At 47.9% G+C, this 12,500-nt stretch overlaps 2 protein-coding genes across 2 annotated transcripts in view; one reads left to right on the forward strand and one right to left on the reverse strand.

Moving 5' to 3' along the window:
- fbxl13 (F-box and leucine-rich repeat protein 13) overlaps positions 1 to 12,500 on the reverse strand; it is a gene marked incomplete at its 5' end in the record, with an annotated part of 28,882 nt that overhangs the window by 4,089 nt on the left and 12,293 nt on the right. Inside the window, 8 exons of the mRNA XM_080544952.1 lie at positions 363 to 489; positions 761 to 880; positions 1,031 to 1,193; positions 1,673 to 1,793; positions 2,386 to 2,484; positions 3,231 to 3,360; positions 3,865 to 3,965; positions 4,507 to 4,559. Of these exons, the coding sequence (XP_080401078.1) occupies positions 363 to 489; positions 761 to 880; positions 1,031 to 1,193; positions 1,673 to 1,793; positions 2,386 to 2,484; positions 3,231 to 3,360; positions 3,865 to 3,965; positions 4,507 to 4,559 (914 nt within the window). The remainder of the gene's footprint in view (positions 1 to 362; positions 490 to 760; positions 881 to 1,030; positions 1,194 to 1,672; positions 1,794 to 2,385; positions 2,485 to 3,230; positions 3,361 to 3,864; positions 3,966 to 4,506; positions 4,560 to 12,500) is intronic.
- LOC308170414 (leucine-rich repeat-containing protein 17-like) overlaps positions 5,133 to 12,500 on the forward strand; it is a gene marked incomplete at both ends in the record, with an annotated part of 9,168 nt that continues 1,800 nt past the window's right edge. Inside the window, 4 exons of the mRNA XM_080545207.1 lie at positions 5,133 to 5,260; positions 5,863 to 6,339; positions 6,799 to 7,001; positions 10,701 to 10,856. Coding sequence (XP_080401333.1) covers positions 5,133 to 5,260; positions 5,863 to 6,339; positions 6,799 to 7,001; positions 10,701 to 10,856 — 964 coding nt within the window. The remainder of the gene's footprint in view (positions 5,261 to 5,862; positions 6,340 to 6,798; positions 7,002 to 10,700; positions 10,857 to 12,500) is intronic.

A 12,500-nucleotide genomic window follows, 5' to 3' on the forward strand; every position in this document is an offset into this window, starting at 1 on the left:
ATGAACACATGACTGTAATACTGCACATGAAGGTACGGGATGGGAGCATCTGACACAGAAAGGATGTCACAGATTTTCATCATTGGAAAATAATAATAATAATACATTAGACTTATATAGCGCTTTTCTAGACAATCAAAGACGCTTTACAAACTGAAAAGATCGAGTAGTAATAATAAAAAGAAACAAAAAAGAAAGTATAGGGGCCTAATTAAGGTAGTGCTGGGGACACATGGGAAGGGGAGGGGGAGAGGGTTAACTGGTGAAGGCGAGCTTGAAGAGGTGGGTTTTGAGGGCCTGTTTAAATGTTGGCAGGGTGTTGGCCTGTCTGATGTGGTTGGAGAGGGCAAAGGAAAATTTACCGGGTCGAGGATGTTGCAGCCGCTGATGTCCAGAGAGAGGAGGGAGGAGCAGACACTCAGCCACTCCAGACCAGAGTCTGTCAGGTTCTCACAGTAACACACACTCAGGTGGTTCAGCCTAGAGCACCTGGAAACACACACACACACACACACACACACACACACACACACACACAGTAATGGTGACAGTGATACTACAAGATATATCATGAGTGAATCTTTATAATAGAGGTGATATTATAATGGACATGTACAGTTGAGCTTATAATAGGTGAACAGTGCTTTTGTAAACAGGTGATAAAGTCAACGGGTGTGTCAACGTGTGTGTGAGCGTGTGTGTGTGTGTGTGTGAGCGTGTGTGTGTGTGTGTGTGTGTGTGAGCGTGTGACCCTGCGTACTTCTGAGCCACCCTCATGATGGAGACGTCATTGATGCGGCTGCAGCTGCTGAGGTGCAGCTCCCGCAGCCTAGAGGCGGAGGGACCTTCAGTCAGGTAGCGCAGCCCCATGTCACTCACCCTGCAACACACACATGCGTTATATGCACCTCCCATAGTGTGAGATATGGAGGAACACCAGGTTTCGGAGGAAGCTCATGGTTGGACAGACACACACACACACACACACACAGACCCACACACACACACACAGACCCACACACACACACACCTGCTGCAGTGTGAGATATTGAGGGACAGCAGGTTCTTGAGGGAGCCCATGGACCTCAGGCTGACGTCGGCCATCCTGGGACAGTCAGCTGCATGCAGCCTGCTGAGGCCGGGAGAGCTGCGACACAGAGCCCTCCAACTGACGTCTGTCATACGACCGTTACCTACGACAACACACACACGCCTCTGAAACCAGCACTGGAGTTGAGGGATGGCATCCCCCCCTGAAATAAAAACGGTCAAAATCCTCCCCCTTCTAAAACTGCCACCCCTTATGTCATTCTATCAATGAACGTGGTATTACTGCTATTTCAACATTTAGTTTTGCGCATATTGAGTAAAATACTGTGTGCGAGGGAGGGGGCACGCACACATGCGATGACATTTTTACCAAGTCACTGACACTGAAGTCACTGACGCTGTGGGGATGCTAAAACTGTACCCATATGATAAAATCCACCATCCCCCCTGATTTTCTTTTACAACTTGAGTACTGTCTGAAACCAACTGCTGTTTCCATGACTCCCGGTTCATCCTCCACGGATAGCTGCTCCATGGATCATCGGTCATCTCTAAACAGTGACCTATTCTAGTGTGTGATTGGCGCACACACGTGACACACACATGACACACACACACACACCCTCAGTGCTGAAGCTCTTGAGGTTAGCCACCTCAGCGAGGGCCTTGAAGGCAGCGTCTGAGAGGTGGGGCGTGTCCAGGAGGGAGACGGCAGAGAGAGAGTGACACTTAGAGACCAGCGCCTAGAAGATGAGGAGAACAGGTACAGTGATCAGGGTTCCCACACCTTCTGAAACATCACATTCAAGCACCTTTCAAGGACTTTCAAGACTCAATTCCCTCAAATTCAAGGACCCAACACGGCATAGTTTGAGACAGATCTAGATGAGAATTTATATAATAGGAACTATCCGCTCACAGACAACAATTAAAAAGAGAGGCTTGAATGTGTGAACACTAGATGGTCTCTTGGCTTCTCTACCACAGCACAGAAAAACAATATATTGTGAAATATGTGTAAAGTTAAGCAATATAGAGACTTATTTACTAGTTCACGAGTTAAGTAAAAATGTTTTTAATAAAGATGTTTTTTTTAGAGAGAGAGAGAGAGAGAGAGAGGAATTCAAGCACTTTCAATGACCCATGTCTATTTTCAAAACTTTCAAGGAATTCAAGGACCCATGGGAACCCTGACAGGTAAAGTGATTCATATGTTTTGTCTGCTGTACATGTTTATCCATGTTTCACCATGTTCTATTACTGTATTATTCCCTGTTGGAGAATAATAATTAATTAATTATGGTTATTATAATAATAATAGCTAAGCCAACTTACGAGCACACAGTTGTCTGACAGAGTGGGCATGTCGTTGAACACTATATGCTGGAGTGAAGCGCATCCCGCAGAAATGTGTCTGAATCCATCCACGGAAATCTGTTAAGAGAACAGAGGGAGGAGAGAGAGAGAGAGAGAGAGAGAGAGAGAGAGAGAGAGAGAGAGAACAAGAGATAAATACAAAGAGGACATTTCTATTATCAACATTGCCCTAAAAGTTGGTAAAAAACGGGAGTGATAACTAAAACAACTTTAAACTGGGGAGTGTCTGTGTATGTTGTTATACTGTTATCTAAAACCAACAACTTGGCTTGGCCTCCTTCTGTTTTTCTCTCTCTGTGCTCATCTCAATCAGCAGAGCTCGACCACTGGAACAGCTGTAGCTACACCAACACTCCCACAGGGGGGACATGGTGTAGTCGGGGTGGTTGTGGTTGGAGTGACTGTGCACGTGGGGTGTGTGTGTATGTGTGTGTTGTAATCTAAAACCAGCCAGTTGGCTTACCCCCCCCACCCCCCTTCCCTCTCTCTCTCTCTCCCTCCCTCGTCCCCCACTCCCTCAGAGCCAGAGAAAAACATTTTCGTTGTCCAAGGACATTCCTGACCACGAGCAGAGCTGGAGAGGAGCGCGTACAACTGTCCCGAGGGCAGCTAGGCAGACAAGAGACAAGACGAGACAGGTCGACGTGGAGAGGAGCGAACACTAACCTCAGCACGGTTGAAACCGTGCACAGGATAAAAGAGGAACGTATCGAAGTGGAGAGGAGCGTCGAGACTGACCTGAATTCAGTTGAACCTGAGAGGAAAGGATACCCTACGAGTCAGGGAGGAGAGTACCAACTGACCTGGGTGCAGCCGGAGAGGTCCAGGTGGATGAGTTTGCGGCAGCCTTGTCCTGTGGCCAGGTACAGTAAGCCTTTATCAGTGAACCTCCGGCAGTAAGCCAGGCTCAGGTACTGCAGAGTGAGACTGCTCCTGTGCACATCGGGGGGGGGGGGGGTCAAACCAGCAGGGATGTGATTGGCACATCACCGAAAACAAAGGGTCTTCTATTTGTGATCAGTTACCAAATCTCTCTGTCACACACACACATGCACACGCACACACAGACGCACGCACACACACACAAACTGTTGCGAAACGTCAGCTCCATATATCATATCAGCGTGGCATATAGCCTGTTTGTGTTTCTCTCCATCTGTTTCTCTCTTTCTATATGTTTTTGCATGCGTCACCTTTGTGCATATAAAAGCACTGGACAAGCCAAAAACATTCTGACATGAATAATCGCAGTCGCCTGTGGTTTTTATGACTCATGGCAGAGCAAGTGAAGTAGAGGCGTTCAAATGGTTTAGATTAGGGGGGCTGAATGGGGAGGGCCAGAGTGGAGGCTCTATCCAGACCTTAGGGACCAATGGTAGAGCTTTGAGGGACTGAGGGGGTCTGAAGATATCAGATGTCCTGGGTGTAGCTATTTACCTGGACAGCTCTCTCAGGGCTCCATCGGTCACCGGTGTGAACGACAGGTTCAGGTAGAGGAGAGTGGGACAGCCTTCTAGAATCATCCGCACCATCTCATCCTGATGGAACACAATTAAGGTAACACTCACTTACAAACCACCTCTGTGTAACGCACCTACAGTATGGTATCTCCTATCACACCCATCTTGTATTGTTAGACTTGTTACAGGCACTCACAACAGCTGTAAATTGTCCATTGATGTCTTTATAATGCGTTACACATGGGTGACTCATGGACAGTGTTACCCAACCAAATCCACAGAGACGCAGAGAGTCATGTCAAAGAAATCCTGCAGTTTACACTAACATAAAGAGGTTAATTATTCTGTCCTGTTTTCCAAAGGATGTTCACACGGAATGTTCTTGTAAATGAAACAGTAACGTGGTTGTACATGATGTGAAACACCCTCCTCTCCTCCACTCCCCCCCCCGACGAGAGGCCCACATGTGGTGAAGATGTGTACAGTATCATGTTTGGTTAGTCCAAGACATGTGCTCCCCATACTCCCCCAAATAATAACCAATAAACAGGAAGAAAGCAAGGGGTGAGCTTTATGCAAATGCAATTTTGAGTCAATTTGCCCATAAGGTATCACTCACGTTAATGTTGGAGCATTCGGACAAGTTGAGCTCTTGTAAGTTTCTGCACTCGCCTGGGAAAGAGACAGACACAGCTCAGAAAAAAAAGAGATAGATAGACACAGAGATCAGCAGGAACAGCATTATAATCCACTATATAGTCTACTGTAGATGTACTGTTTGTTTGTGTGTGTTTGTTTGTGTGTGATACTACCGAGAGAGACGAGGCTGAAGAATTTCATTGCATTAATACATATGACAATAAACTTGAACTTGAACTTGAACGTGAACTTGTATCAGCTTGTGTAATGTTGGGTTAGGGTTAATGGTTAGGTTAAGGGTTACATTCCTGAGACAGTTCCCTTGCAGGCATGTTAATTGTTTCCATTCCATTCTGAACAGAAACACATCCACATCACCACATCACCACATCACCCACTAAAAGACATTTATGAGGATCTCTCTCTCTTTCTCGCTCTCTCTCTCTTTCTCTCTCTGCAGGGATCCCAGCCGAATTTCATAGTGGCATTTCTGCCACTGTTGACCTTTAAGCCAGAGCTTGCGTTTTACCAGGAAAAAACGTCCATTCCCACCCCCTGGTTTGGCTCAAACTCTCTCATCAAGAGGCAACCTCAGCTAGGCACAGGATGCGTGTGAGCTCCCCTCTCCTCCTGGCTCTCCTGGTGCTCCTCCTGATCCCCCCCGCCCGTCTGAGGAAGGCAGGCCGGGGGAAGAAGGGCCTTAGACTGGGCAGGCACAGCCAGAGACGAGACAGGTACTGTGTGCATCCTCCCTGATTCCACGTACTGCTCTTTTTACTAACCACTATCAAGTGTCATAAGAGCTTTTTTTGGGGGGGGGTTGCAAGATGTGGCCTCACATTCAAGCACCTTTCAAGGACTTTCAAGACTCAATTCCCTCAATTTCAAGGACCCAACACGGCATAGTTTGAGACAGATCTAGATGAGAATTTATATAATAGGAACTATCCGCTCACAGACAACAATTAAAAAGAGAGGCTTGAATGTGTGAACACTAGATGGTCGCCTGCCTTCTCTACCACAGCACAGCAAAACAATATATTGTGAAATATGTGTAAAGTTAAGCAATACAGAGACTTATTTACTAGTTGATGAGCTAAGTAATTTTTTAAAATATATATATAATAATTTTTTTGAGAGAGAGAGAGAGAGAGAGGATTCAAGCACTTTCAATGACCCATGTCTATTTTCCAAAACTTTTCAGACCTTGATTTTTTTTTCTTCAAATTCACAAACTTTCAAGGAGTTCAAGGACGCGTGGGAGCCCTGATTAAAAGAAAAGTAAAGAAACATCTGATCATAAAAATAAATCATCTTTATGTATAATTCTCCTCAGGGCCCGGAGCGGCGGGCGCCACGGCCGTGCAGGGCCGTCCAGGAGGCAGGAGGCTGCCGTCTGTTCTGAGTACAGTGATTCTGGGGACGCCTTCCTGGACTGCCAAGACCGCCGCCTCTCCTCCGTCCCCCCCGCCACCTGGTCACAACACCCCGACCACCTCCTCCTGGCCCAGAACCAGATCACAGCCTTACGTGACGGGGCCTTCTCTGGGTTCGCGGGTCTGAAGAGTCTGGACCTGCAGCAGAACCAGATCTCCGTGGTGGAGGAGGGGGCGTTCCTGGGCCTGACCAGCCTCACCACCCTGCTGCTGCAGCACAACCTGCTGGGCACGCTGGGAGAGGAGACCCTCATCCCCATGCCCAGCCTGCGCTACCTGCGTCTCTACGACAACCCCTGGAGCTGCCGCTGCCCGCTCGACAGTCTCGTACGCACCTTGCAGGTGCCCAGCAACCGTAACCTTGGGAGCCACGCAAGGTGACTCATTCTAAACGTTATGTTGTTGGAAGTGTGAATATCGAGTTGGTTAGTAGTTGGTTTCCGGTCCAAAGAATGTGAAGAATCTCAATATGTGACATTAGAGTTATAAGGTTCTATCTCCATTTTTATCAAAATTGAGTTTTTTTTTTACATAATCTGATCCATTAGGTGTTTATTAATGCCTGTGTGGTGTTATTTTTTAAATGTTGACATTTTTTAGTTAGTAATTCATAAAATACAAAGGTTCCATCTCACAAAACATAATGGAATGTAAAAACTTTTGATGCTCAATATCTCTGAACTACCCTAAACGGAGATGGAACCTTAGAATTCTAAGCTCACGACATATTTAGTTGGTTAGTAGTTGGTTCCCGGTCCAGATCTCTATGTGAAGAATCTCAACAGTGAATGGATGAGAGATGACCAACCACCTAAACCCTCTTCACCTGAATCCAGGTGTGCTGAGCCGGTTCGGCTGAAAGGCAGGAAGTTGAAGCAGGTGGACCCTGAGGGGCTGTGTCTGGAGCCCACCTCGGACGAGGTCCGGCGGGACCCCCCAGACACGCTGGAGCCCCTCCCCATACGCAGCAAACCAGACGCCATCGCCTCCTGCCACTCCTACATGTTCCCCCACCCCCGGCTGGACTGCAGGAGCAGAGGTGAGGTCATCCTGTTTCCACTCTTGGACTGTGTTGAGGGCTTTGCATAAAGCTATGCCTTAGGATACAGTACACGTGTGTATGTATGTGTGTGTCTGTGTGTGTGTGTATGTATGTGTCTGTCTGTGTCTGTGTGTGTGTGTGTGTGTGTGCATAAAGCTATGCCTTAGGAGGTCTGTACGGATACAGTACACGTGTGTATGTATGTGTCTGTGTGTGTCTGTGTGTGTGGTGTGCATAAATCTATGCCTTACAAGGTCTGCACGTATACAGTACATGTGTGTGTATGTGTGTGGTGTGCATAAATCTATGCCTTACGTCGAGGTCTGCACGTATACAGTACACGTGTGTGTATGTGTATGTCTGTTTGTGTGTGTGTGTGTGTGTGTGTGTCTGCGTGTGTGTGTCTGTGTGTGTGTCTGTGTGTGTGTGTGTGTGTGTGTGTGTGTTCAGGACTTCAGCACACATGCAAGTTGCCTAACAGGAGGGATGAGAGAAATAATTCTACTCAGAATGTCAGAGAACACGTATGGTCATGATTATCTCCGTACGCGTCACACCAATGGAATTGGCGCCAAACCATCATTCCTATGAGGATTCGGGGAATTAGTCACAGCACTGGCAAAGAATGCCGTGTCACATGGCAGCAGGTGTTTCCTATTTCTCTCTCAGTCTCTCCCTTTGATCTCACTTTTTCTCAAGTCTATTTTCTTTTCCTCCACAGCATGGGTCACTCTTTCTCACTTCCTCTCTCAACAGGTAAAAAAAAACATCCAAACAAAACATAAAGTGTGTTTCATTTGGGAATGAAGTGCAGACTATTGTATGAAACGTTTAGGAATTGCATATTATTATATATATATTTTTAAAATATATTATTATATTTTTATACACAGTCCCCTATTTTTATTGTAAAGCGCTTTGAGTTGCATTTATGTACGAAAGGCGCTATATATAAATAAAGCTTTACTTACTTACTTACTAATGCATTTGTTTATGCTTTAACGAGGACTGAGTCCATGGGTGAGGGCCAGGGGGTGCTTACCACAGGACCAGCAGAGCTTCAAACTATCTCTGCCAGTTTTCCAACTGCTCCTTTTCCTGTTTACCTATGGGAGTCTCTTTACTGCCTCTTTAAAACATCTAAAACAGCTGTACAACTGTGTTATCATTTATTCAGCGACTTTAAACTATCCTGGGCCTGAGCTTCCTGACATGTTGACAAAATAAGTGAGTTAATGAGTTTTAATTCAATGGAATCACGTCCCAAATCACTGAACAATTGCGATATGAAATGATCAATGAAAGGCAGATATAAAAATAAAAATACTTATTAAAGAGAAATCCTACATTAACAGCCAAACCCAGGTTGCTGGGTGCATCACTGCCTGGCACAGCAATTGCGCTGCACTGGCCTCAACAGCAAAGCACTGCAGAGAGTGATGTGAGCTTCCTTCCATCCAGGATATTTGGACATAACAAACATATGTGGACATAACAAACGCTATGTTAGCAGAGCCCGGAGGATCATCGAATATCCCAGCCCCCCCAACCACAGTCTGTTAGACCCCAGCCACCCCATCCACAGTCTGTTAGACCCCAGCCAACCCAACCACAGCCTGTTAGACCCCAGCCACCCCAACCACAGCCTGTTAGACCCCAGCCACCCCAACCCACAGTCTGTTAGACCCCAGCCCCCCCAACCACAGTCTGTTAGACCCCAGCCACCCCAACCACAGTCTGTTAGACCCCAGCCACCCCAACCACAGTCTGTTAGACCCCAGCCCCCCCAACCACAGTCTGTTAGACCCCAGCCACCCCAAACAGTCTGTTAGACCCCAGCCCCCCCAACCACAGTCTGTTAGACCCCAACCACAGCCTGTTAGACCCCAGCAACCCCAACCACAGTCTGTTAGACCCCAGCCACCCCAACCACAGTCTGTTAGACCCCAGCCACCCCAACCACAGTCTGTTAGACCCCAGCCACCCCAACCACAGTCTGTTAGACCCCAGCCACCCCAACCACAGTCTGTTAGACCCCAGCCACCCCAACCACAGTCTGTTAGACCCCAGCCACCCCAAACAGTCTGTTAGACCCCAGCCACCCCAACCACAGTCTGTTAGACCCCAACCACAGCCTGTTAGACCCCAGCCACCCCAACCACAGTCTGTTAGACCCCAGCCACCCCAGCCACAGTCTGTTAGACCCCAGCCACCCCAACCACAGTCTGTTAGACCCCAGCCACCCCAACCACAGTCTGTTAGACCCCAGCCACCCCAACCACAGTCTGTTAGACCCCAGCCACCCCAACCACAGTCTGTTAGACCCCAGCCACCCCAACCACAGTCTGTTAGACCCCAGCCACCCCATCCACAGTCTGTTAGACCCCAGCCACCCCAACCACAGTCTGTTAGACCCCAACCACAGCCTGTTAGACCCCAGCCACCCCAACCACAGTCTGTTAGACCCCAGTCACCCCAACCACAGTCTGTTAGACCCCAGCCACCCCAACCACAGTCTGTTAGACCCCAACCACCCCAACCACAGTCTGTTAGACCCCAGCCACCCCAACCACAGTCTGTTAGACCCCAACCACCCCAACCACAGTCTGTTAGACCCCAACCACCCCATCCACAGCCTGTTAGACCCCAGTCACCCCAACCACAGTCTGTTAGACCCCAACCACAGTCTGTTAGACCCCAGCCACCCCAACCACAGTCTGTTAGACCCCAGCCACCCCAACCACAGTCTGTTAGACCCCAGCCACCCCAACCACAGTCTGTTAGACCCCAGCCCCCCCAACCACAGTCTGTTAGACCCCAGCCCCCCCAACCACAGTCTGTTAGACCCCAGACAACCCAACTACAGTCTGTTAGACCCCAGCCCCCCCAACCACAGTCTGTTAGACCCCAGCCCCCCCAACCACAGTCTGTTAGACCCCAGCCCCCCCAACCACAGTCTGTTAGACCCCAGCCATCCCAACTACAGTCTGTTAGACCCCAGCCCCCCCCAACCACAGTCTGTTAGACCCCAGCCACCCCAACCACAGTCTGTTAGACCCCAGCCACCCCAACCACAGCCTGTTAGACCCCAGCCACCCCAACCACAGTCTGTTAGACACCAACCACCCCAACCACAGTCTGTTAGACCCCAGCCCCCCCAACCACAGTCTGTTAGACCCCAACCACAGTCTGTTAGACCCCAGCCCCCCCAACCACAGTCTGTTAGACCCCAGCCACCCCAACCACAGTCTGTTAGACCCCAGCCACCCCAACCACAGTCTGTTAGACCCCAGCCACCCCAACCACAGTCTGTTCGAACTGATGCCGTCCAAAAGGCGAGGCCTCTTCCGGAGCCTCAGGGCAATTCAGAGGCTAACCAACAGCCACTTCCCCCAGGCGATCAGGCTCATAAACAAGCCTACTGAAAATGACTATTATCCCCAAGCACATCCTATGTATATAGACTACCAACCCTTAGGCACAGTCACTTTACTCAATACTCAATACTTACATCCACTTACACTGAGTGCAATCAATACTCATGATATTTCTATTCTGTACTATTATATATTTTTTTTTACTATTTGTATTGCTACATTGTGTCCATTTGTCTTATTTTCTCCCACAACGTGTCACTTGTCCAATTGTCTCACTTATGTCTTGTAACTATGGTCACTTTCTTCTCTGGACGTGTAGGTCTGACAGAGGTTCCTGCAGACATCCCAGCAGACATCGTCCATGTGGACCTGTCCCATAACTCCATCCGCCGCCTCAGGGCCAGAGACTTTGTGGGGGCCAGGAGCCTGAGAACACTCAACCTCAGCACGAACAACCTGGAGCATATGGACACAGGTGTGTGTGTGTGTGTGTGTGTGTGTGTGTGTGTGTGTGTGTGTGTGTGTGTGTGTTAGTGTGTGTGTGAGTGTGTGTGTGTGTGTGTGTGTGTGTGTGTGTTAGTGTGTGTGTGTGTGTGTGTGTGTGTGTGTGTGTGTGTGTCTGTCTGTCTGTCTGTGTGTGTGTGTGTGTGTGTGTGTGTGTGTGTGTGTCTGTCTGTCTGTCTTATCTTTATCTTATCTTTGTCCAATACACTTAAACATAATTAAGAAGATAAATGGCAAACCTAGGTGAGCTATGTACAGAGAATCTGTGTACAGTTAGGTCTGGAAATATTTGGACAGTGACACAATTTCCACAATTCTGTCTCTGTATGCCACCACAATAGATTTGAAATGAGACAATTAAGATGTAATTGAAGTGCAGACTTTCAGCTTTGATTCAAGTGGTTGAACAAAAATGTTGTATGAAACGTTTAGGAATTGCAGCCATTTGTATACACAGTCCCCTATTTTCAGGAGCTCAAAGGTAATTGGACAAATTAACATAATCATAAATAAAATGGTCATTTTTAAATATTTTGTCGAGTATCCTTTGCAGGCAATGACTGCCTGAAGTCTGGAACCCATGGACATCACCAAATGCTGGGTTTCCTCCTTTGTGATGCTTTGACAGGCCTTTACTGCAGCTGCCTTCAGTTGTTGTTTGTTCGTGGGTCTTTCTGCCTTTAGTTTTGTCTCCACAAGTGAAATGCATGCTCAATCGGGATGAGTGATTGACTCGGCCATTGCAGAATATTCCACTTCTTTGCCTTAAAAAACTCCTGGGTTGTTTACGCAGCATGTTTTGGGTCAAAGACCACCATCTGTACACCATCTGTATTGTGAAGCGCCATCCAATCAACTTTGCAGAATTTGTCTGAATCTGAGCAGACAGAATATCCCTAAACACTTCAGAATTCATCCATCTGCTTCTGTCACATCATCAATAACCACTAGTGACCCAGTGCCATTGGAAGCCATGCATGCCCATGTCATCACACTGCCTCCATCATTTACAGATGATGCGGTATGTGTCGGAACATGAGCCATTCCAAGCCTTCTCCATACTTTTTTTCTGAGTTTCATCTGTCCAAACAATGCTCTTCCAGAACTGAGCTGGCTTTTTTAGCAAAGTCTAATCTGGCCTTTTTGTTAAATGGACTGCACTTATATAGCGCCTTTATCCAAAGCACTTTACAACGGCCTCTCATTCACCCATTCACACACACATTACCATGCAAGGCGCCGGCCCGCTCACTGGGAGCAATTTGGGGTTCAGTATCTTGCCCAATCACACTTCGACATGTGGCCAGCCGGGGCTCGAACCGCCGATCTGCCAACCTTGCACAGGATGCCACAAATTGCTCCCTGTGAGCGGGCCGGCGCCTTGCATGGTAGCTTGCCGCCATTGGTGTGTGAGTGTGTGTGAATGGGTGAATGAGAGGCCGCTGTAAAGCGCTTTGGATAAAGGTGCTATATAAGTGCAGTCTATTTACTGTGGCTTTGAAGCGATGCCCATGGTCAGTCACAATACTCAAACAGGCTGTGGCATTCAGCGATAATTGATTGGTATGAACAGGCCCAAAGTGTGCCAAGAAAACATTCTCTGCATCATTACACC

Source organism: Nansenia antarctica, assembly GCF_963989245.1.
Source record: "Nansenia antarctica genome assembly, chromosome: 14".
NCBI classification, from domain to species: Eukaryota; Metazoa; Chordata; class Actinopteri; order Argentiniformes; family Microstomatidae; genus Nansenia; species Nansenia antarctica.